General features: G+C 32.4%; 1 protein-coding gene across 1 annotated transcript in view; it reads right to left on the bottom strand.

Moving 5' to 3' along the window:
* Positions 1-27,285, bottom strand: part of LOC126878485 (cytotoxic granule associated RNA binding protein TIA1-like) — a 383,419-nt gene that overhangs the window by 29,689 nt on the left and 326,445 nt on the right. The window contains exon 6 of the mRNA XM_050641237.1: positions 14,000-14,169. Within this exon, the coding sequence (XP_050497194.1) occupies positions 14,000-14,169 (170 nt within the window). The remainder of the gene's footprint in view (positions 1-13,999; positions 14,170-27,285) is intronic.

The raw sequence follows: 27,285 nt of genomic DNA, 5'->3' as shown, positions 1-27,285 counted from the left end.
TCTGTAGGTTACTCTATACTTATTCCTGATATGACCCTTTGGCAGTAATCACAGTGAATGTGAGACTTTTATTACTTGTTACCATGTTTCTATTTTCCTTCTTTACGTTCAAGACTATCTTGGCTGTAACCATTCTATGGTCACTTCCGGTTGAAAATTGATTTAGTACAGTTACGTCGTACACAGCGTCTTTTTTGTTAGTAAATATAAAATAAATTTCGTTCTCGTTTAAGACATTTGTTGATTGCCAAGTCCATTTTCTTTTGGGTCTTTCGCATTCTAATTCCTAAAAGCTTTTAACAAATGTATTTTTGTTTTCCAAACATATTTTTTTAATTTAAGTAACTGAATTTGACTAAGGATTAAAGGTAACGTTTTTTTTAAGAAATGTCAAGTATATATTGTTGTAATCTCATTTATTTATATGTGATGATATTCTTATATGTAATTTAATTTAATTAATGCATTAGTGATAATCTAATTAATCAACCAGATCACATACCCATATGTTTTCAATCTCAGGGCGAATTATAAATTACTTACTTACTTTCGTGACTTCTAAGTATTTCTCAGTGGTTCCTAATCGGGATAGGAAAAAATAAAATAATACACACATATGGATTACAATTATAAATCAAAATTTTGTTTATTTTATATAAATGGCAATTACTGCTTAATATTTGTTAGATCTTATATTTATTTAATACAAAAATTTAAAAATGGGAATCTTATTTCCTTTTGGTTTCCAATTTAAAACTTTTATTAATAATGAAACTATTAGGATTTATTAGCAACAAATTGATTTAAGTTTGATGAAAATCTTCTGATATTAGCGATAATGTTCTTCAATTTTTAATGTGGTATTTAATACAAAAACCCATACATTCATGTCTTGACAAATGAGACTGACCTTTATCTGGTGAACTGCGAATGTCCTCACACAAAACCCGTTTCCTCCTACCCTTGGTTGCGATGAAAAACTCGTCCTGGCCTCCAGTAATGTTCTCCTTTGAAAACTACCTCGTATCGCTCTCGTTCCTGCTTTTCTCGTGATGTCGTGTTCTACCTTTTTCGAACCACTTCAATCAGCCACCGGGATACTCTTTGCTCAAGGAGATTCTTTTCTCTCGACTCGGCCTACCTCTCGTTCCGATAGGTACTCAACACTCACGGAACTATATCGGCGTTTTCACTCTTCGTACACTACCGTCTGCCACTGGACTTCACCTCTCGACTGCTCAAAACATTCTGATCTCTCATCTTCATTCATTTCCCTACTTTCTAAATATCCCTTCCAGATTCAAAAATCAACATTCCACCACAAATTATAATTCGCCGTATTCCTCAATACCAACTTTTAATCTTTCTAAATATGTTTAATGGATTTCAAGAAAAAATAATAATTTCCCAATTTAAACTTACTTTCTACTTTTTACAAAACTTAATGACCTATTATCTATTTCACTGAGTCTTATTTAGCGTAGGCTAATGATCGAATCTTCCGCGAACACTATAATGGCCCGCGTCACTCAAACTTGTTTGTCTTGGCGCATTGTTACCGAGTTTCGTCCGCTTCTTCGAATCACTTTCTTAAAAACTAAATATAATAATTTGTTGTATACAGGTTGTTCTAAATTTACATGCCCGTGGTTGAGAAAATTGAAGATCTTTTATATTAATTTGAATTTTGCTTATAATTATAAAATTTTAATTCTCATATCAAATAGAAATATAACAATATATAAATAACATTTATTTTATAATTTGTTATTTATTTTCAATGAGACAATTAATACAAGCTCATACACTGCGTTTAGTTTCCAATTAGATATACGGACTTAAAACGGCAACACTGCCGGCTTCCCACATACTGGTACTATAATTCAACAAGCTATTCTTTATGACTATAATCTATATATAATCTACAGACGTGTAAACATTAAGAGTGTAGGCGGCATAAAGTCACCTAGTATCAATAATTGAAATTATTTCATTTGCAAAATACAGGTGGTTATTTCGTTTAGTTTTTGAATATTCCTGGAAAATCGTTACTTGTTAATTGCTTAAATTATTTATTAATTAAATTAATGATTATTTTTAACTAACTATGTGTTCAGTGATTAAAATACTTTAGATAATATGCAATAAAAACTAATAATTAAGAAAAGAAAAAAATTGATAAAGTGGTTTTAATGACATAGTTACCTACTGTTACTATGAAAACGAGTAGATAAATTTTTAACATCTCAAAATGTTTAAGAAATTTGATTCGCCGCTTTACAGATAACCACTTGCCGGTATTTTAACAATCGTATTAGGTTACTTACTTATTGTAAATTAGTCATTTCAGAACTTAAAGTTAAACACTTTAAAACTTAAACCTAAAGTTAAAATGATTACAGATTTAATATAGTTAAAATTATTATACGATAAATATTACGCAAGAGAAATTAAACTTTTTTTTTACTTTTAAACCTAGTAGTACCTAGTAATGTAAATGACAGTAGTAATGACGTAGTACCTACTGTACTACGACAAAAAAAGCAAGTTGATTAGCGGATCCGAGTTCAAAATTAGTCTGTACATTACCACTAAGGTCCAAGCGTAGAGGAAGAGCTAGAGGAAGATGGCTACATGATGTAAAAGAAGACATAAGAGAAATGAAAAGTCCCTATTTAGGGATTTTCATGTTTACAGTTGTTTTCTCATACTATCGTAGAGTCGCAATACACAGGTATACGAATCAGACCGGATCTATTCTTATTCATAGCTCAGAGACAAGTGAGCCATGTACAACATTATTTTTACCGGCAGTGAAAGTGAAAAAGAACTTAAATCTGCAAGATATTTCCCAAAGTTCAGTAAAATGACAAAAGCCTATTTATCTAAAAGACCATGTTATTCAATAGAAGAATTTCTTAATGAATAACTAAGAAAATTTGGTTTCATATGCAACAGCTTAAACTTATTAGTTCCTAATGTTGTATTTTATTTGGTGTATGTTCAATTTGCAATTTATATAAATTTTGCAATATATTGTTTTTGTTTTTGCTTTACTTTAATACTCTTATATACTGTATATTGACGATTTATCTAATTTTAGTAAATTGTATTTTTACTGTTATTTTTTGACTGTATGTAAGCTTTGTCCATAAAATTGTAAAATTTTCAGTGACAATAAAGCATATTTCTATTCTATTCTATTCTATTCTATTCTATTCTATTCTATTCTATTCTATTCTATTCTATTCTATTCTATTCTATTCTATTCTATTCTATTCTATTCTATTCTATTCTATTCTATTCTATTCTATTCTATTCTATTCTATTCTATTCTATTCTACTCTATTCTATTCTATTCTATTCTATTCTATTCTATTCTATTCTATTCTATTCTATTCTATTCTATTCTATTCTATTCTATTCTATTCTATTCTATTCTATTCTATTCTATTCTATTCTATTCTATTCTATTCTATTCTATTCTATTTTATTCTATTCTATTCTATTCTATTCTATTCTATTCTATTCTATTCTATTCTAGTCTATTCTATTCTATTCTATTCTATTCTATTCTATTCTATTCTATTCTATTCTATTCTATTCTATTTTATAAGACGTACAGTAAAACCTCGATTATCCGTCTCTCCATTAACCGTCACCTCTGTTAACCGTTAGGGTCCGTACATAAGTTGTATTGAGTACATAAGCAAAAAATTGAGTCATTAATTCATTTTTTTTTAGCGTTGCTATAAGCCAAACGAAATTCGCTGAAATGTACAGTGCGGTTGCGGTAACAAATGAAGTTATGGCTGAATCAACTGTTTTGTTTTCATTGCCTAAAGATGACATAAACGAATGGTTAATTTGTGATGAGAAATCAAACAGCTATCGATTGCTGACAGATGATGAAATCGTTGAAACTGCAAAACAGAGGCTGACGAAACAGGTTTAGAAGCTGACACAAACTTGGAATTTGACAGTGGCGATGTCGATGATGCTTTTGCAACTGACAAAGATTTGTCTAAAGAAGCTAGAGAAGCTGCATCGCACATACAACCATTCATCGAGTGGTATTAATTCTCGACAAGAAGAATCCAATAAAGTAGATTGCATGATCTTACGCAGGTTAAGAAATTCCGCCCTTGCAAAATGTGAAGTATCAATTAAACAAACAAAGATTTGAGAATATTTTAAACCACGTTTAAATTAAACAATAATAACACGAACACAAATTCCTCTTATATTATCAAACAAAACATAAAAATACAATTTGAGAGTTGTGATATCAATTTTTAACTTTTTTTAATGTTCTGTTAACGGTCTTTTCGATTATCCGTCATACCCTTGGTCCGATGCCCTGACGGATAATCGAGGTTCTACTATTGAAAACGCCGTAAAACGTTTTGTAGTTTATCATTTTTTTTTGCTGTAAAGCTGATTCTTCTTTTTCAAGTATGTATTAATGTTAGATAAAAATGGACTAAAGATTTGATAACAATAAATGCACAAAATTTGTTAATGAATAAACAGTAAAAATATATTTGAAATAATCAAAATTTCGTAAAAATACATGCAAAAAGTACATAATACTGCAATCAATGTTTATTAATCTCAAATCTACAATCAACAATCTACAGTAAGAAGAATCACATTGGTTTAGCTGCCTTTAACTGCCTTTACATTGCTGACAGTTGTTTGAATACAAAAGTGTGAAATGACGCATATTACAAGATTCTGGCGATTGTCGAGTATGTATAGGCGTATGTACACGTAATAGGTTTTAAAGATTGTACTTAAAAAAAAAATGTATTGATAATCAGCAATTTCAAAAATATACGTTTAAAATAAAATTTTCGAATTTCTTTCGGTCATATTGGATCCGCCATTTTGTTTTTCATAAAAATAACGTTAGATTTGTAATCAGCGACCTTAAAATACCAAATTTGATAAAAAATTGCGTTTTGATTGATATTTTCAATTTTTTCCACCATGTTCGATCCGCCATTTCGTTTATTAAACAAAATAAAAGATTCGTAATCAGCGATATCAAAAACCGTTAAGTACGAAAGTAGTTCCGAAGTGTATCAACAATATACGCTTTTAAAGGTCCATGACCACGTTTTCGCCATTTGGAATCACAGTGCGATTGACGATTACGCACCGATCTATAGTGGAATAATAAGCAAAGTTGCCAATTTTAGCGCTTGCATCACTGTGGTATACATAATTACAAAGTAAACGCTCTGTATGCCACAATGTAACAGATTCCGAACAAAATTGTTTTAATCTATTAAATTAAAAATAAAATCGTTAAACCTATAAAGCTCTAACTTTACTCGATCAAAAGTTACTCAAAAATGTTTATGATACAAATGTTTTATTACCAAAATAATTTACACAGACAAATGACCTATTAATTTTATTTAATTAATGATCAAAATATCTCCCTCATTCTATTTAATAGTATCCGAGTTTATTACAAATCATTGATATATGTAATATAAATATTATGTGTATATGGGGCTAAGCCTCAATATATTTTAAAATTGTATCGATTTTTTAATATTGCTATTTAATTTTCGATATATCGGCACCTAATATACCGATATTTGGGATTCAATGTATCGTCACAGAGGATTAATATATATTATGTTGGCACGTATTTAATCAAAAAATATATAAAAAAGAAATCAATCTATTGACGTTTGTTAATTTTATAAAGCTCTGTTAAGAAAATAACAAATAAATACAAGTTTAATGTATTTCAGTTCGATGGTTTGACAGCTGTGTGTCTGCTTAGTTGCCACTGTCAAGGACAACCCAAATCAATTTAGCAGGATAAGACATTTGTCATGTTTCGCCCATCCGCTCAACAACTTATTATGTGACATCTCAATGAAACATTGTGCACAGTGTTTGGACATATTAATTTACAAAGCGAGAAATATAGCGGATCTAACGAGCTATCCACAATTATTTTCATCAAAGCTACCCGAGCAAAAAATTACGTATATTTTGTTTTAATCTGAACTTGTATCATTGGTTTATAAAGAATTTTAAAGATTGTAAGACATAAAACAACTGGACGGGATTCTGCAGAAAGGATCCAAGCCATACTTTGTTAAAACTGAGATATTAGCCAAAAACTTTACGATAACATTCAAAATTCTCTATTAAAATTAATCATGGTTTAACATTAAAATCTTCAATATATGCATTAGATTTGATTTAACACATACTGCTTGATTCAAGAAAACAGTTGTTTAAAAAAAATCCATTTGTATGGCTTGGTTCCCTTCTGTAAAACAACTTAAGTGAATTCAAAGTTACCAAACATTTATTTCCCATTATTGAATTACATAATCAGGCGTATAATCTAAAAAAATGTTAATATGAAATTACTGGAATTTAATAATTTTAGTCTAGTCACAACATAGGGGGTCCCGTGGGCACTTTTAGCCGCGATTTGATGGTGGTATTATAGGTTTTTTGGGTCGCTAAATCCAATGAAAGTGGTCTGGAAGCCCAAATATTGCGCGTTTAATTGTTATTAACAAATTATGGTAAAATTAGGTGTTTTTCAGGAATTATTAGAAGCCCTGTAAATAAATTGATAGTGTTAAGGTCTTTTCTGGTGTATTTTTGGTCGCTGAATCGAATGAGACTAGTCGCGATTACTCAAAATATGTTCTTATTTTGTTAAAAACAAAATAATTGTTTATTCGCCGAAAACCTCGAAATGCGCTATCTACAGCAAGTTTGTAGTCTTTTTCATAGTATTTTTATACGCTAAATCGATTGCCGCTATTCGTGATAGCTTAAACCACGTTCCGACTTTGTTATTAATAAATTATTGCAAAAATAACGGTTTATAGTACGTTCACTCACGGTTTTTGCTCTAAATTTTAAAAAACCACTTTGATTGACATGAAATTTGGCATACACGTAGCTAACATGTCAAACAAAACAAGTGATGTTGTGCTGATGTCTGATTTTACCCTGAAGGCAGGGCCGCCGAGAGGGCGGTACAGCCGGTACATTTTACCGGGGCCCGGCGAGGTAAGGGGCCCGGCGTCGACCAGACCAAAGACGTAATTTTTCCCGTTTTTTTGCTCTTCACTTTATGTCCATATTGCGTTTAATTAGAAAATACTCGCCTATATTTAATATTATGACCTTTAATCGATTATGTTTAAAATTTTAACAGCAATAAATCACAGGAGTTAAATACTACAGTGCAGTCAGATAAAACTATGGTATGTCAGTGGGTATTGATTGCATTTCCACAAAGCTAGTTAAACATATGAGCGTATACATTATTCAACCGTTAACTGATTTAATAAATAAATCTGTGGAGATGGGTGTTTTTCCCACTGATTTAAAAGTTGGTATAGTTTCCCCAATATTTAAAAAAGGAAACAAAACTATGTTAGAAAATTATAGACCAATTACCGTACCAACTGTCTTGTGTAAGGTTATTGAAAAATGCATTCATAAAAGGATGTTGTCATTTCTTAGTAAATATAACATAATAAGTTCATATCAAAATGGTTTTCTTCCGGGTAAATCAACTGAGAGTGCATCAACAACATTTTTTAAATTCATTTATAATTCATTAGATCAGAAGAAGTTTGTTGGAGCCCTCTTTTTTGATTTAACTAAAGCTTTTGACTCTATAAATTTAAATGTAGCAATTTGTAAACTAAACGGCCTTGGATTTCGAGGTAATTTTTTAAAGTGGTTACAATCATATCTAGAATGTCGACAGATGTATGTCAAAATTGGACATTATCAATCAGATTTGTATGACGTTGATCTTGGCGTTCCACAAGGATCAATACTGGGTCCTTTGTTATTTCTTTGTTATATCAATGATATGCCCAAATATATGAGTACGGAAAATATTTTTTTATATGCTGATGACACGACTTTAGCGACATCTGCAGAAAATGCTGAGGAATTGAGGTTAAAACTCAATACCTTAGCCCATGAGTTTACGTCTTGGTGCGAAAAAAACTCCTTAATAGTAAATTCGAGTAAAACAGTATGTATGCAATTTTATATAAAAACTCCAATTAAGGAAAATTTCTCTATCAAAGTCGACAACGATTTTATCACTTTATCTGATACTACAAAGTTTCTGGGACTACATCTTAACAGTAATATGAGCTGGGAGGCACATATTAATCATGTATGTTGGAAAATTAATTCTGGATACTATGCTCTTTTGCAACTTAAATACTTATTCACAACGGAACAGATACTTAATGTTTATTACGCTATCATCTATTCACATTTGTCATACAATATTGTTCTATGGGGCAGTGCAACAAATGTCTCAAAAGTTTTTATAGCCCAAAAACGCATAATCCGCTTGATTTTTAATTTACCATATGGACATACGTGTAGAGACCATTTTAGAAAATACCAAATACTTACTGTTCCCTCAATTTTTATATACAGATGTATTCTGTACACAAAAGCTAATATTAATTCATTGACATCAAATTCAGATGTACACAATTATCGTACTAGACAAAAAGATTTCTTTAGGGCTCCTAAACATTACACTTCCATGTTTGAAAAAAGCCCTGAATATAGCGGCATAAGGTTTTTTAATCAGCTCCCATCCAAAATAAAAAGTGAGGCAGATGATGTTAGAATATTTAAGAATAAATTGAAGACTTATCTCATTGAGTCATGTTTTTATAGTGTCTCGGAATTTATGTCTTAGTATGTTGTTTCTATGTTTGTGTGTATGTTTATATTGTATAGGTAGTCTTTAACTTTTCTATTTTTTAAATGTCTATATTCTTTACTTTGACATGTCCTATATTATGTAAATAATCTGTAAGGATGAATAAAGTATTATTATTATTATTATTATGAATATGGTGATTAAAAATATATCAGGGCTTCTAGAATATTTACAAAAAAATCAGAAGAATCCATGTTGAAGAATCTAAATTAGTTACCAGCAATTATGGAATAAATCCAGAATTTACATCAAATAAAGAAAAACGGCGCAAACTTGTGAGATTTTTTGATGATTTGCCTAGTAGTGATGCGACTGAAAATTATGAGCATGGCGCAATATTTCGCTGAGAAATATTTTTTAATATTGTCATATAATAAGCAATTTAACCAGAATATTTAATGCGGAAAATAAAATTCATTCGCTATTTAATATTTTATGGATATTTCGAGATAAAGATGACGACAATATTAAGAAAAAATTGATATATGTATTGCGCGAGTTTTATAAAGAAGACATCAGTGAAGAATTGATAGATGAAATTTTTCATTTGAGAGCGATATACAAGGATAATATTGGTGAATCTCAACTTTCTCCAACAGATTTGCTTAATAAAATTAAACGTCTCAAATTTGAATCGTTATTGCGTTAAGAATATTTTGCACATTACCGGTGACAGTCGCAGAAGAAAAAAGATCCTTTAGTTTTCTTTTTCGCATAAAAAATGCTATGAGGCAATGATAGCTACAATGAAACAGGATCGGTTAGCTGCCTATCAAGTTTGTGAATTGAGAATGATTTGGCAATATCATGCGATTTTTCGAAAATTACAGACATTTTTGCCAATCAGAAAATTCGAAAAGCACCTGTATTATAAATATTTTCAGTTATAAATATAATCAAAATTTGATAAAATTTATATTTGAAATGTTTATTATTATTAATAATTTTATTTCTATAAAAATTAAATAAGTTATTTCGCCCTTCACTTTTTGCCGGGGGCTCGCCCTTCACTTTTTACCGGGGCCCGCTCATCCCTCTCGGCGGCCCTGCCTGGGGGTGAGTTTTACCCCTTTTCAGTGGTGAAAACAGAAGCCTTTAAACTTTAAACTGATTAATTCTAAGCAACTTTTGTTCTATACAGTTTTTTCATTAAGTCAATACTTTTCGAGTTATTTGGTTTTTTTGTTGAAAAATGAACATAATTCACTCGCAAATAACTCGAAAACTATTGACTGAGTGAAAAACTGTATAGAACAAAAGTTGCTTAGAATTAATCAGTTTATCCAATTCCGGACTTATTTTAAAAGTTTCTTTTTCCACCCCCGAAACGGGTTGAAACTCACCCCCAGGGTAAAAGCACACATTGGCACAATATAACTTGTTTTGTTTGACATGTTAGCTACGTGCATGACAAATTTCATGTCATTATAAGTGGTTTTTTAAAATTTAGAGCAAAAACCGTGAATAAACGTACTAGAAACCGTTATTTTTGCAATAATTTATTAATAACAAAGTTGGAACATGGTTTAAGCTATCACGACTAGTGATAATCGATTTAGCGTATAAAAATAATATGAAAAAGACTACAAACTTGCTGTAGATAACGCACTTCGGGCTTTTCGGCGAATAAACAATTATTTTGTTATTAACAAAATAAGAACATATTTTGAGTAATCGTGACTGGTCGCATTCGATTCAGCGATAAAAAATACATCAGAGAAGACCTTAACACCATCAATTTATTTACAGGGCTTCTAATAATTCCTGAAAATCACCTAATTTTATCATAATTTGTTAATAACAATTAAACGCACCACATTTGGACTTCCAGACCACTTCCATTGGATTCAGCAACCCAAAAAACCTATAATACCACCATCAAATTGCGGCGAACTAAAAGTGTCTGTGAAATGTGAATCATGTGAATGTGAAAAAATGTTGCGACTAGACTATTTGTTCGATTTCAAAATCTGGAAGTCCCGTGAATTCAAGAAAACAGTTGTTTTAAAAAAATTCACTTTTGTAGCTTGGTTCCCTTCTGCAAAATAACTTAAGTGAATTTGCATAAAGGAACCAACCCACATGGATCTTTTCTGCAGAACGCTGTCATGCTGCACCGATCATGTTGGTTGGTTCTTTCGCTCATAAAGGACGGTATATACCATATGTGGTTTGGTTATTTTCTGTACAAATATCTACGGGGTATTTTACAACCTATGCGACTGTTAATAAATAGGAAAAATACATATTTGTGGTTTGGTTCCTTTCTGCAGAATCCCGTCCAATTATAAGTAGGTAACAATACTAAATAAAATCAAAGAATATGCTGCATAATATGTCCACCACCAACATCTCTACATAACGCAACTCTTTTTCTCATTGAGTCTATAACATTGTTTAGGACCGATGCTAACGGAGTATTATTTAATTCTTCAATATCATTATCCATTCTTTATCTAAGATCTTCCAAACCAGCTAGAGGAGTTTTAAAAATCGAATTTTTTAAATGTGGCCACAGAAAGAAATGGCGGGGAGTCAAATCACAAGATCGAGGGGGGAATATAATAGGCGTATTTATACTTATGACCCTATTGTCGAAAAAGTCCATAATAAAATTTAAATTTTGCAGCGTTGTATGAATTAGAGCCCCGTCTTGCTGAAAATATCCTTCTATTAATTCATCATTCATCAATTGATTTATAAATGGAGTTAAAATTTCTTGACGGTAATTTAGAAACCTTCGAAAAATATGGGTCCTACAATACGTTGCTTGCTTAGTGCAGCCCAAACTCCAAGTTTCTGTGGATATAAAGACGTTTCAATAAAATAATGCGGATGATCTGTACTCCGCATCTTCATATTATGAAAATTTGTGTACCCGAAAGATCAAACCAACATTCGGCAGTAAAAAAGGATTTGCTTAATACATCATCATTATTATTGAGATTGTTCAGAAACTAAATTACAGAAGGCTAGCCTTTGAGGATAGTCGTTTAGGGTGATTTCATGGAAGACTTGTAAACGATATGGATGAAAATGTAAATCTTGCTTAAGAATACGTTGGCAAGTTCCATATAAAAGATCTACCTTTTCATGTAGATGCCGAATTGATGTATGTGGTTGAGCTACAATATCTGTTCTGATCAGTTCGATATTTTCTTCAAATCACACTTTAGACCTGCCTGCCCCTCGCTTGTGAGTTACTCTTCCCGCTTCTCTATAAACATCTACAACGCGACGAATAGTTCTGCAAAAGACGTCATAATGAACCGCAACATTGGGAAATTCTTCAACAAAATCTGCAAAAGCATCTCGTTTGGAGTAAACCCATTCTCCGTTAATTCTTTGGCCATTTATAAACTATATTTCGAGCATATATCGCTTTTGTTTCAACCGTAAAAACCATTTTTAATAATAAAACAGTCAAAGTTGACGTAAACTGACAAGTATATCTGAACACCGTCAAAGTTGATGTAAACTGACAAGTATATATGAATTAATGATAGACATGCGTTGTATATCTATCTCTGTCATTCAGAGATCACTATGATGACAATAATTTTGGATCAGTGGATAGCTATGCCACTGTTATGTATACTCAGTGACATTAGAAGTGTTACTCCAAGAAGGAATCATTTCTGGAACTTAATTTTCTGGCAACATGGTACATTTTCATCAAGAATGACACGATAACATTGGCAAGACTTTTTATTGACATGTAATCAAAAAAAATTAATAATGTGTTTTGCGACTCCCTAGCTGAAAACACCCTTGTATACGTCTAGGCATTGACAAAATGAGGTGATCGATGTCTGCTTGATTCACCTCGTTCCAAGCAACTTGAATTTCATGGATTAACTGAGTCTGTGGAGGATGGTGCAAAGTGGACAGTCTCCTCCCCATCATATCGCACACATGTTCGATTGGATTTAAACCCAGTAAACGCGGTAGCCACGGCAAAAGATTAACGCCAGCTTCTTGGAGAAAGTCCATAGTTCGACGAGCAATATGGGGACGCACGTTGTCTTCCTGAAAAAGGGCGTTTCGACGACCGTCTAGATAAGGCATTAAAGTGGTTTGTAAGATGTCATCAACATAACGCGCATCTGTCATACTGCCTCGAATAAACAAAAGTGGTGATCCCCTACCATAGGCAATAACCCCCAAATCAGTACTCCAATTGTCCTGTGTAGATGCCTCTCAACATCAAACCCGATATCTCGTCGCTCTCCACGGCGGCGTTTAATCATCTTACGACCATCATGCATACCTAAACAAAATCGCGGTTCATCGCTGAATGCTGCATTATGCCATTCTGCCACCCAATGCTGCCGCTCTCTGCACCAATTCCAACGCTTAGGACAGTGCTCCGCAGTCAAAGGAAGCACTCGTCGTGGGAGGAATGAAAACAGTCCAAAGGCTCGAATGCTACGGTATAGTAACAAGTCTACCTTCTTGTCCAAACCATTGGTCAGCGATTTGACGCGTAGTAGCAAAACGGCCTCGCAGAGCCAGGAATCTAAAGCGCCCATCTTGACGCCCTGTGGTACACTTCGGTTGACCAGTTGGTCTTCTTCGTGTTCCTCTATCTTCGTTTGTCTACACACGACACACTCGCATAACTATCATTGCCGTACAATTAACACGACGGCCAATTTCGTGATACGACAAACCCATATCTCTATAGGCAATAGTTCTACCCCTGTCAAAATCACTAAAATTGTGGTAATTTTGGCGTCTTCGAACTCTGTACAAATTTCTGTACCAACCGGTCTTCATAACTGGGTCTTTTCACAAAAAAATTTAAAGATAAAACTTTAGAGAGAGAGAGACATACTTTATTGATACAATGTACCAAAAGGCCATCGACCGAAGTCTTTCAGCCAATAAAACTTTATTTTTACAAAAACCATAAAAGATAAAACATTGATATTGTTATCACAGCATGCTTTAAATATAGTCATTGTGCTGCCAAAAAATTAAGTTCAAGAAGTGATTCCTTCTGGGTGTAACACTTCTAATGTCATTGAGTATATGTCGAGTTATCCATTTTCTGTTTTGTCCTTTTTACAATTATTTCATATTATCCATATTTTTTGAAAATTGTTTTTGAAATATTAGCGCGGTAAGTTATATAAAGTTTATACCTATTTTTACTTATTTTTTCGGGAATAAACACAACTCACACAATACATAAATAATATTAGTACAAATAGTTGATATAATAAAAAATCTCACCCCATATACGACTGCTGATATCCCCCAAATTGGCCATAAGCATATCCTTGCATTCCTCCTAGAAACTGTCCCTGTATTTGTGCAGAGCTTGCGGTTGGATAACTTTGAGGATACCAGTAACTTAACTGCTGCCCGTAGGCACTATAGGGAAAACTCGTACCTGCGATTGCCTGTAATAAAAAAGTTATGAATATGAAAAGAGATATTGTTGCAGAATGTTTAAGGTACAAAAGAAAAATAATCATAATTGAATATACCTCGTCCAATTTACTTACCGTTGCACGTCATCTGCGCCATAGCCTGTGACACGATACCAACACGAAATATCTAGGCGGTAGGTGTGTTCCCCTTTAGAATCATTTTGATTCTAAAAAATAACACACCCACCGCCTAAATATTTCGTGTTGGTATCGTGTCACAGGCTATGGCGCGGATGACGTGCAACGGTAAGTAAATTGGACGAGGTATAAATTATTTTGACCCCACATTGAGATAATAATGTGAAGATGAGTAAATCAAATCGTCGGTAAATGCAGTTGTAAAATTATATTTAATAATTAAATTACATATTTACTCCACGATTTTATTTAAATAATTTATAACAAAGCAGCAAATAATGTCAACTGTGACGTATTCATATGTCGAGTTGACTTTAAGAAAGCCTTCGACAAAATACAACACAGAAGGCTTGCAAACATATGGATCACAAAAATAGATGATCAGGATGTGGGAATTATTACAAATTTATACCGATATCAGAATATATATCAGCCATAATTCGAGTAGACCAACAAAAATTTAAAGAAGAGGAGTACGACAAGGATATTTACTATCCCATCTACCTTTTAATATGCGCGCAGAAGAAATGTTTAAAGAGGCACTAGAAGAGAGCAATGAAGACATATCAATTAACGGAACACATAAAGCACTGAACCTCCAAAAAATAGGACAAGACGGATCTTAATAATTTTTTTTGCATTCGATTCGTGAATGCGCCAGAAAACTTTGTGAACCGGAGCCATGATATAATATTGAAAAATTGCATACAAAAAATGCATTCTTATAGTGCATCTCAAACAGACAATAAAAAATTCAGAACTCGTCAATTATCGGCGGATTTTGGGGTCGATGAAAACGAATATGACGTCAAAAGTGACCTACGGAGTACCTGGTGCCAAGGGTACCTACTGTTTATCTCGTCATTAAAATTCATTAAAAAATTAGTCAAAAATCATTACTCAGGGGTTTTTGGGGTCTCTGACGACGAATATGACATCGGAAGTGACCTCCGGTGCAGCTGGTGCCCAGGGAACCTACTGTTTATCTCGTAACTAATGATGTTTGACTAATTTTTTAATGAATTTGCCGAAAACTACAGAAAACGAGGTAAACAGTAGGTACCCCGGGTACCAGGTACTCTGTAGACCACTTCGGATGTCATATTCGTCGTCAGCGAACCAAAAACCTCCCGAGTAATGATTTTTGGCTAATTTTTTAATGAATTTGCCGAAAACTCCATAAGAAGTAGGTACCCTGGGCTCCGGAGATCGCTTCCGATGTCATATTCGTCGTCGTTAGCGACCCCAAAAACCCCCAAGTAATTATTTTTGACTAATTTTTTAATAAATTTTGTGCCGAATACTCCACAAGAGAGCTAAACTAGGTACCCTGGGCATCAGGTACTCCGAAAATCAATTCGGATGTCATATTCGTCGTTAGTGGCCCCAAAAAACCCCCGAGTAATGATTTTTGACTAATTTTTTAATGATTAACTATTTAGATGGGAAATAAGCCACAATTAAATTGAAAAAATAATTTTATTAACGTTTCGAAGCCCAAATCGGGTTTTGTTGTCAAAATACAAAATACTATTAAAATAAACAAAAATGTTGTTGCTAAGTAAAAAAATCTTCTAATAATTTATTTAATCTGACTCATTTATATTGGCAATTCAGACGTATATTATACATTTTAAAGTACAAGACTTTAAAATGATATCGCCAATATTTATGAGTTGCGTTCTTGGGACGACTTTACTAAAAGATAGTTCATTCGATTACATGAAATCAATCGAAAATCAAGAATATCCGTCACAAAAAAAAAGCATAGCATGTGATCTGTCTTTAAAAAGACAATCAAATGCAACGATGACAGTAAAATTCTCGCGTTAGAGATTCCATAGTAAATCACGAGGGAAAACCAGGAAAAAACCTCGTGATACTATCCCGACATCGTAAGTATTTGGTCTTACATTTAATTTACTTTCAAAAAACTAATACCAAATTCTGACTTTAATATGTTTACATTATAAATAATATTAATAATACATAGATATACAATAAGTAATACTAAAATATAAAATTTGTACTGACTCGATATGTTATTGACTTACTAATCGTGGTATTTTCTTTCTATTGACTTCCTCTTTCAGTATGGGTAACCATATCCTACTGCATTCTACCGAGGAGTTTGCGACACAATTGGTTTCATTTAGTATAATTAGAGCCGCTTCTTTGATTTTTCTCTTTTTACTATCTGATTCTTTCAGGACTATACTTGAATCTCTCCACTGAACTCTATGTTCATTATCCCATGCGTGTTGACATATTTGAGATCTATCAAATTCTCTATTTTTAATATAAGACTGATGTTCACTTATTCTAACGTTTAATGGTCTTGATGTTTCACCAAAATAAAATTGTTCGCATTCACAAGGTACTTTATAAATGTAATTCTTTGTTCTTTCTTGTTCATGGTTAGGTTTAGTTTTAGATAGAATAGATCTCAATGTGTTTGTTGTTGAAATGTTGAAGTTATTTCCAATTGTTGTAAGTTTCTCGGATAGTCCTTTTATATATGGTATTGATATTTTCCTCGTATTATTTCTTGTGAATGTTGTAGGATCCCGTTCTAAGTTGTTCTGTTCCATTCGATCCAATCTTGACAATTCCTTATTATTTATAAACGATAAAGGATAATCATTTTTTAATAAAACAGATGTTAACAATTATTTTTCTTCTAAAAATGAATTTTCGTTAGAACAAGAAATTTTGGCTCTATCATATAAGGATTTAATGATTCCCTTTTTAACGTTGATGTTGTGATTTGATTTGTAATTGAGATATCTGTTGGTGTGTGTTGGTTTTCTATACACTTGAGTCTCATATCCAGTATCATTCTTTGAGACTAAAACATCGAGGAAAGGCAAAGTGTTATTGTATTCCTTTTCCATTGTAAATTTTATTGTCTCTTCTTGATCGTTTATAATATTCAGGAATGTATCCAACAATTCTGATCTATGAGGCCATATTGAAAATACATCATCTACATAATATCTCCACCATACTGTGGGTTTTAAATTTTGTTTAGAAATGATATTAGTTTCGAAATCCTCCATAAATATATTAGCCATTTATTTTTTAATAATTTTTTTGCCGAAAACTCCACAAGAGAGCTAAACAGTAGATAACCTGGGCACCAGGTACTCCCAAAATCACTTCGGATCTCATATTCATCGTCAACGACCCAAAAACCCCCGAGTAATGATTTTGGACTAATTTTTTAACGAATTTGCCAAAAACTGCAGAATAAGTAGGTACCCTGGGCACCAGGTATTCCGGAGATCGCTTCCGATGTCATATTCGTCGTTAGCGACCCTAAAAACACCCGAGTAATTATTTTTGACTAATTTTTAATAAATTTTTTACCGAAAACTCCACAAGAGAGCTAAACAGTAGGTATCCTGGGCACCAGGTACTCCGAAAATTACTTCCGATGTCATATTCGTCGTTAGCGACCCCAAAAACCCTCCCGAGTAATGATTTTTGACTAATTTTTTAATGAATTTTAATGACGAGGTAAACAGTAGGTACCCTTAGCAACAGGTACTCCGGAGATCACTTTTGACATCATATTCGTTTTCAGCGATCCCAAAAACCTCCGAGTAACAAAATTGAACTCATTTCCGCCGATAATTGACGAGTTCTGAATTTTTTTTATTGTCTGTTTGAGATGCAATTTAAGATTGCATTTTTTGTATGCAGTTTTTCAATATTATATCATGGCTCTGGTTTACAAAGTTTCCTGGCGCATTCACGAATCGAATGCTAAAAGATTTATTAAGATCCGTCTTGTCCTTTTTTTTTCGGAGGTAAGGCCGATTTTAGTGCTTTACTGCTTCGTCTATGAATAATCTCCATACAGTACTCCTTGCAGACAGCAAAGAAAGGCTGCAAATTTTGGTTGATCGCACTATGGAATGGGTCTGAATACAAAAACAAAAAAAACAATCATTATTGTCAGTAAGAACAAAATTGAAGACGAAACAATCTTCGTTAAAGGAAAAGCGTTAGAGAAAGTACCCAGATACAATTATTAATGTACATAAAGTTAGCGAATCAGTTCTCGCAAATATTATGGCAAGCACAATGGGAATTTGCCGCTTTTTTGCCGTTAATTAGTTGTGAAAAAATTAATTTTGCCGCTCTTTTATTTTTCTTAATATTCGATGTTTCGCTAACTTCATATGAAGTTAGCGAATCACAACAGCAAAAAATGTTTCAAATTCAAATCGAGTTGGTGCTGAATTTGCCGCTTTTTTGCCGTTAATTAGTTGTGAAAAAATTAATTCTGCCGCACTTTTATTTTTCTTAATATTCGATGTTTCGCTAACTTCATATATGAAGTTAGCGAATCACAACAGCAAAAAATTTTTCAAATGCAAATCGAGTTGGTGCTGAATTTGCCGCTTTTTTGCCGTTAATTAGTTGTGAAAAAATTAATTTTGCCGCTCTTTTATTTTTCTTAATATTCGATGTTTCGCTAACTTTATATGAAGTTAGCGAATCACAACAGCAAAAAATTTTTCAAATTCAAATCGAGTTGGTGCCGAATTTGCCGCTTTTCTGCCGTTAATTAGTTGTGAAAAAATTAATTTTGCCGCTCTTTTATTTTTCTTAATATTCGATGTTTCGCTAATTTTATAAAGGGTGGGGAATTAGTGTGAAGAAGTCCAATTACTCGTTTATCGTAGGAGATACGAAAAAAAGTTATTTAGTTAAAAGTTGGTGCTTAGACAGGACCATAATCTGAAAATATTTTCAAATATATAGGGCTATCCGTATTGACAGGGTGACACAAACTTGTTTTTTTTTAAATAGAACACCCTATACATTTTTACATTTTTGGATTCTCCTGTACGTTTACTTTTCTAAAATATAGGCTTTTGTAGTAATATACGAAGTAGTTTAAAATATAATTACGTTTTTTGTTAATTTCGTAGCAATATTCATACCCTGTAGAATTGTATTAACTTGACATAAAAATTTCTATTTGTATTGAAAATATTTTTAATATAGTCTACTATTGTTAAACATTATTAATATAGAGAAACGTTTAGTTTTAGTATACAAGGTTGGTCAAAACTAGGAATGAGTATTTTTTGAGCTTTCTTAAATGGATTTTAGTATAGTATGTTGGTATTGTGAACCAACACATTTTTGATAATTATAGAGGAATAACACTACTAAGCACAACATATAAAATATTGACTTCAATAATAAGAAAAAGATTGTCAAAGATCACGAAGAAGAGAGTGGGACAGCACCAATGTGGAGTCACAGAAGAAAGATTTATGGAGGAAGGAAGAATAATGGAAAAAGCAAATGAATACAAACTGGAATTAGAAATGTTCTTCATCGACTTCAAACAGGCATTTGATTCGATGAAGAGAAAACAACTAACGATTGAACTGGAAAAATTAAAAATCCCACATAAACTCAGAAAATTAATAAATATGACAATGAGAACTACCAAAATTAGCATAAAAACGCAAAGAGGCGAGACAGATGAATTCATTATAAATAAAGGAGTGAAACAAGGGGATGCCTTATCCACTGTTTAATCTAACTTTAGAATATGTACTACGAAATATAAACAAAGGAAACCTAAGAACAAGAGGTGAACAAATAATCGCCTACGCAGACAACATTGTTATTATTGCAAAGAATGAAACATAATGAAAGAAATGCTAAAAGAAACAAAAGAGAAAGGGGAGACAATGGGACTCAGATTAAATGAAGAAAAGACAAAAATATTAAGACTAGGGAAAACAGCAATAAAAGGAAAAACCAAAATAGGAAATTTAGGGTTTGAAGATGTAGAACATTTCAAATACCTAGGAGTTACAATAAGCAAAACGGGTGACAATACAGAAATAAAAGAAAAAGTATTGGCATCGAATAAAGCTCATTTTGCATATAAAACACTACTTAAAAGCAAACTACTGTCTATTAAAACCAAGATAAGAATGTATAACACCATAATTAGACCAATATTATTATACGCAGCGGAGACAATGACGATGACTAAAAAAGATGAAGAAAACTTAAGAATAGTGGAGAGAAAGATCATGAGAACCATACTGGGACCAATCAGAACAGAACAAAAGAAGATATCGTGACCAAAATAAAGCAATGCAGAGTTAGACAGTTAGGTCACATCTGGCGGGCAGGAGATGAAGCAGTGACATATACTATGATAGAATGGAATCCAGTAGGAAGAAAGAAAAGATGAAGACCAAGATCAAAATGGTTGCAAGAAGAAAAGAAGACTTTTGCCGCTCTTTTATTTTTTTAATGTTCGATGTTTCGCTAACTTCTTATGAAGATAGCGAATCACAACAGCAAAAAACGTTTCAAATTCAAATCGAGTTGGTGCTGAATTTGCCGCTTTTTTGCCGTTAATTAGTTGTGAAAAAATTAATTCTGCCGCTCTTTTATTTTTTTTTATATTCGATGTTTCGCTAACTTCATATGAAGTTAGCAAATCACAACAGCAAAAAATGTTTCAAATTCAAATCGAGTTGGTGCTGAATTTGCCGTTAATTAGTTGTGAAAAAATTAATTTTGCCGCTCTTTTATTTTTCTTAATATTCGATGTTTCGCTAATTTCATAAAGGGTGGGGAATTAGTGTGAAGAAGTCCAATTACTCGTTTATCGTAGGAGATACGAAAAAAAGTTATTTAGTTAAAAGTTGGTGCCTAGACAGGACCATAATCTGAAAATATTTTCAAATATACAGGGCTATCCGTATTGACAAGGTGACACACACTTATGTTTTTTTTTTAAATAGAATACCCTATATATTTTTACATTTTTGGATTCTCCTGTACGTCTACTTTCCTAAAATATAGGCTTTTGTATTAATATACGAAGTAGTGAAAAGATAATTACGTTTTTGTTAATTTCGTAGCAATATTCACACCCTGTAGAATTGTAGTAACTTGACATAAAAATTTCTATTTATATTGAAAATATTTTTAATACAGTCTACTATTGTTAAACATTATTAATATAGAGAAACGTTTAGTTTTAGTATACAGGGTTGGTCAAAAGTAGGAATGAGTATTTTAGCATTGTAGTGAAATGATATTTTATGATACTTTTTTATTTCTTAAGCATTCCATATACCTAAGTGCTTTTATTTGTGAGTTATTCGTGATTCTTTAAGCCAAACATTATTTATTGCAACAAAAAATAAGTAGGTGCTTACGTAAAATTTTATTATGTGACCGTGAAAATATTCAATGAAAATAATTTTTCGAAAAAAAAAAACATAATAATCTAGACTCCTTGTTGCTTTATTAATTTTTGAATTAATAACTTTATTAATTGGAAGAGATGTCAAAATACTTACGTGCAGGATTGTTGGCGCGTAAAATAGGTATAAACTAAAACATATAATATTCGCTAACTTCATATGGACTTGGCGAATCACAACAGCGAATAATGTTTCAAATTGGAATCAAGTTGGTGCTGAATTTGCTATTTTGCCGCTTTTTTACCGCTACATAGTTGTGGAAAAATTAATTTTGTCGCTTTCTTATTTTTTAAATATTCGATGTGTCTTTAACTTTATATGAACATAGAGAATCACAATAGCGAATGTCTCAAAATTCAAATCGACTTGGTGCTGAATTTGCCGCTAATTAGGGGCTAATATAAGCTTCGAGAACATTCATAGATGCAACAGTTAGTATTCACGTTTCCATTCCGTAGATCAGAACTGTGAATATGTAGCATTTCAACAGACGGTATTTTGTCTTTAATGATATATGTCTCGACTGTTAAAATGGGTCTCATTCGAACGTATGCTGCTTCTGCTTTTATTATTTGCTGTTTAATTTCTGTTGAGTGGTCCCGTTGGGCATTTAAATTCGTGGCAAGATATGTACTGCAAGCGCCAGGTAACTTGGCGAGACGCATTGCACAGTGGCTTATGGGATGATCATCAGTCTCAGTGTCGTTGTGCGTATTCGCTGTCGCCAAGTTAACTGGCGCTTGCAGTATATTGCTCAACTCTTTCGATATTCTGTTGGTTGATTGTAAGTTGATCGTTAGTATTGGTTTTTTACTAATTGTCATAAATTTGGTCTTCTTTATACAGGGTGTTTCATTGGGAAAGTAACATACGTTAACTGTAGAAAGAGGACACTTGGGTGGTCTCAAAAATACTATACTTAATGGGTCTTACTTCATTAATAACAAAGATACTGGGTGTTTTATCTATTTTGCCATTTTCTTATTTGGTCCATAACTTTTTAACCACACTGTATATTTATTTTATATTTGGCACGCAAATATTAATTAAGGTGTACAGTCAACTAATTTATTTAAAATTGTAAAAAATCCAGGTCCGGATTAAAAAATATTGCAAAAATTTTCCGACCCAAAAACAACTTCCTGTACATTGAATTTTTTTAAAATAGATTTTGCATTTGAAGAGAGGATGAAAAACTAAATTTAGTGGTATACTTTGAATTTTTGGCAAAATGACTTTTCTGGTCAAATTCTGAATTTGAATTCTGAAATTATGTGAATTGCGAAAGCTCGAAGTAGAAAAAAATTGAAATACGACTTACAACTTGCTAACCATACTTTATTCTTATTTTATATTTATCACTGAATATTCTTTAAGGTGTCCAATCATTTAATTGAGTGGCAACAACGCATTGTGCGAAATAAAAGTGTTAAACATTTTCACCAGAGTTTATTCCGATTTTTGAGGTAATAGTGCGAAATAAAATATTAACTATATGCGAACATTTGTATAAGGTCATAAACTATCTAAAGTGCAAAAAATAGTGGCAAAAATCGGCCTATAAGTAACTTATAGAACATTTTATGTTAATCAAAACAAACGACATTTTATAAATTCCAGTTCTTTTGACAACAGATAAGAGAACAAGTCTTGATCAAATTAAAAGCGACGTTGCCGGTTTTCCAAAAAGTTTTAAAAATCCAAGAAAGGAAATCAATCAATTAATAATAAACTAAGTAAACAAGATTTCGAAGTAAAAAGAATTTTAATATATTTAAAGTCATACTCAATTATTGCTTGAGAAGTTCTAGAGCCTTCGCCGGGTCGACTGGGGAACTAGAGCTTATCGCTTGCTTTAATATAGAGTACAAATACATAAAAAATGGTGGATAGTGATAATGATTACACCTCAGAAGACAGTAAAAAGAGAAGTCTAGAGATAGATGCAGACAATATTTTTAACAAGAGCAAGAAACTATCCAGAACACCAACCAAACAACAGAAAGATGAAAACAAAATTGATCAGCTTTTAAAAATGATGCAAAATTTAACAGATCAAACACAAAGTTTAACATCGGAGGTAAAAGGAATAAAAGAAGAACAACGAGAATATAGAAATGACCTCCGAGAATTAAGAAAAGAAATAAATGAATTCAAACAAAGTAACCAACAACTACAAAAAGAAAATGATGAAATGAAACAGGAACTAAAGATAGTGAAAATGAAGGTAGAAAAGTTCGAGAAAGAGAGAAAAGCTAACAATGTTATTGTCCAGGGTCTACCGATGGATACAAATAACCCAAATGTAGTCAATGAGGTTATGGCAGATTTCGTGGAAAGAGAATTAGGTATTAAAGTAGAAATAGAAGAAGCTTAGAAAATAGGGGACAAAACATGTCTTGTAAAACTAAAAAACAAAAATGAAAAAATAAAAATTATGAAGAACAAAAACAAACTAAGGAATTCAAAGCCGGAAATATATATCAATAACGATCTAACGCAAGAAGAGATGAAAATACAACAAGAAATACGGAGAATTGCAAAATTTCAAAAAGAAAACGGTAAGAACACTAGAGTAGGTTATCAAAAATTAATTATTGACGGGACTGAATGGAAATGGAACAAAGAGAAGAATGAACTGGAAAGGGCAAAGCAGGACACGCCAAAAAACTGATAAAAAAACAAATATTGGATACAACACAAAAAACGGACACGAAAATGGCAAAGGAAAAGGACCTGAACAGATTAGATAAAATAAAACATACGAACACAAAAAAATATAATAAAAAACCGAAAAAATGTGATCAACTAAAAATAAGTACGTGGAACATCAGAACAATGCTTGAACCAGGAAAAATGCAGGATATCGTCTCAGAACTAGAAAGATACCAAATTGATATTGCAGTGATTCAAGAAATCAGATGGGCAGGTCAAGGAGAAATAAATAGAAAAAACTACACACTACAGTACTCGGGACATGAAAAACAAGGTCAATATGGAGTTGCTTTCATAATTATGGGAAAAATAAAAAATAACATTATGCAATTTAAACCAATAAATGAACGTATGGCTTACCTGAGAATTAACGCCAAACCATTTAATATATCAATCATAAACGTATATGCCCCAACTGAAAGTGCTACTGCGGAGGAAAAAGACAAATTGTATGAGGAACTCGAACGAGAAATGGAGAAGTTACCTAGAGAAGACACAATACTGGTAATGGGAGATTTTAATGCCCAAATAGGTAAGGAAGACTACATTAACCAAGTAGCAGGTAAGCACACAATACACGAAAAAACTAACGACAATGGCCAACGATTATGTAATCTAGCATCTAGTACCAATATGATTATCGTTAGTACAAAATTCGAACATCCCAAATACCATAAAGTGACGTGGATTTCCCCAGACCAAAAAACATGGTCACAAATAGACCATATTCTGATTACAAGAAGGAAGCAAACATCGGTAACAGACGTGAGGTCCTACAGAGGTGCACATGCAGACACAGACCATTTTATGGTGACTGCAAAAGTAAGACAAAAAGTCAAAAGAACACTAAAAAACACGACAACAAAAAATAAATGGCACGTAGAAAAACTGAATACTCCAGACATAAGGATTAAATATGCTGATGACATGAACAAAAAACTGAAGGAACAATCTAAACCTACAAAGGATATAGAAACAGAATGGAGAAATATAAAAAAATGTATAAATGAAACAGCGGAAGTACACGTAGGGATAAAAAGAAACAAAAAAAGACAAGAATGGTATAATGAAGAATGCCATAAAATGTTAAAAAAGAAGGTAGAAATGAGACAAATGTGGATAAGAACAAATAGACAGGATTATAGGGAAGAATACAATATAATAAGGCATGCATGTAAGAAAAAAATAAGGAAAATTAGACGTGAGTGGTTGGATGATAAGATAAAAGAAATAGAAAAAGAGAGTAAGAACAGAAACACAAAAGAATTCTATAAGAAAATTAGTGAGCAGAACAAAACGTTTAAAGGAAAGATAAAAAGCATAAAAGATAAAAATGGAAAAGTATCAGAAAACGATGAAGAGTATAAAGAAATTTGGACTAACTATTTTAAAGAATTATTAACAGAACAACAAGATCAAGACCTAAATGAAAACAGAGGAGAAGAGACAATGATGTTAGGAAACCAGCTACAAATACCAACAAAAGAGGAAGTTGAGGAAATTATTAATAGCAGCCGTAATGGTAAAGCCTCAGGATCGGACTGTATCAATATGGAGCTTATAAAATATGGTGGTGAAGAATTAAAAGATAGATTATACAATTTAATAAAAGACATATGGGACGACGAAAAAATGCCGGAAGAATGGTACAAAGGACAAATTATCACGATTCATAAAAAAGGAGATCAACAGATGTGTAAAAACTATAGAGGACTGACGCTATTAAACACAGCATATAAAATCATGTCCGCCTTAATACAACGAAGACTGACCGAAGCTACCACGAATATCATAGGACACTATCAATGCGGATTTGTTAAGGGAAAGTCTACAACAGATGCCATACATACAGTTAAACAAATTATGGAAAAAGCTCATGGATATAAAATAGAAATTGAACTGCTTTTTATAGATTTTCGACAAGCATTTGATACAATAAATAGATCAAAACTAATGGTAGCTCTGAAAGAAATGGGAATACAACATAAATTAAGAAGATTAATACAAATGACAATGAGTAGAACTGTAGTTAGTATAAAAACTCAAGTAGGCGACACAGAAGAATTTGTCATCAATAAAGGGGTGAGACAAGGAGATTCATTATCAGCAACTCTGTTTAATCTTGCCCTAGAATACGTCGTCAGGAAGATCAACAAAGGCACCCTCCGAACGAGAGAAGGACAAATAATAGCATACGCTGATGATATTGTGCTAATAACAAAAAATAGAAAAACAATGGAACGAATGTTAAACGAAATGGTAACAGAAGGAAAAGTAATGGGATTAAAAATAAACCAAGAGAAAACCAAAATAATGAGATTTGACAAAAACTTTGAAAACAGAAAGGTTAGAGTAGGAGAATACACTTTTGAAGAAGTCGAAAAATTTAAATATTTAGGAATATTAATAACAAACAATGGAGAAAGAGAAACCGAAATCAAAGAAAGGATTATTACAGCAAATAAGAGCTTCCATGCAAATAAAAAATTACTTAAAAATAAGTTATTGAGTAAGAAATCAAAAATGAAAGTATACAAAACAATAATTCGACCGACGATGATGTATGCAGCCGAAACTCTTAGCATGACAAAAAAACAAGAGGAAAACCTTAGAATACAAGAAAGAAAAATACTAAGAGCAATATTAGGACCAATAAAAATAAATGACAATGAATTTAGACAAAGAACGAACCTTGAGTTACTGGAAGAAATTGAGGAGGATATAGTATGTAAAATAAAACAGCAAAGAGCAAAATGGCTAGGACACATATGGAGATCCGGATCAACTACGACGATATACTCAATATTGGAATGGACACCAGCTGGCAAAAGAAGACGTGGAAGACCAAGATCTACATGGTTACAAGAAGTAGTAAGTGATCTCAACAATGCGGGCATACGACATTGGAAAGGGAAAACCAGAGACAGGAAAGAGTGGAGAAAAATAACAGAGAAAATTAAATAACGAACAT

Source organism: Diabrotica virgifera, chromosome 10, assembly GCF_917563875.1.
Source record: "Diabrotica virgifera virgifera chromosome 10, PGI_DIABVI_V3a".
Classification (NCBI taxonomy): Eukaryota; Metazoa; Arthropoda; class Insecta; order Coleoptera; family Chrysomelidae; genus Diabrotica; species Diabrotica virgifera.
This window is presented reverse-complemented; position numbering and strand designations above follow the sequence as displayed.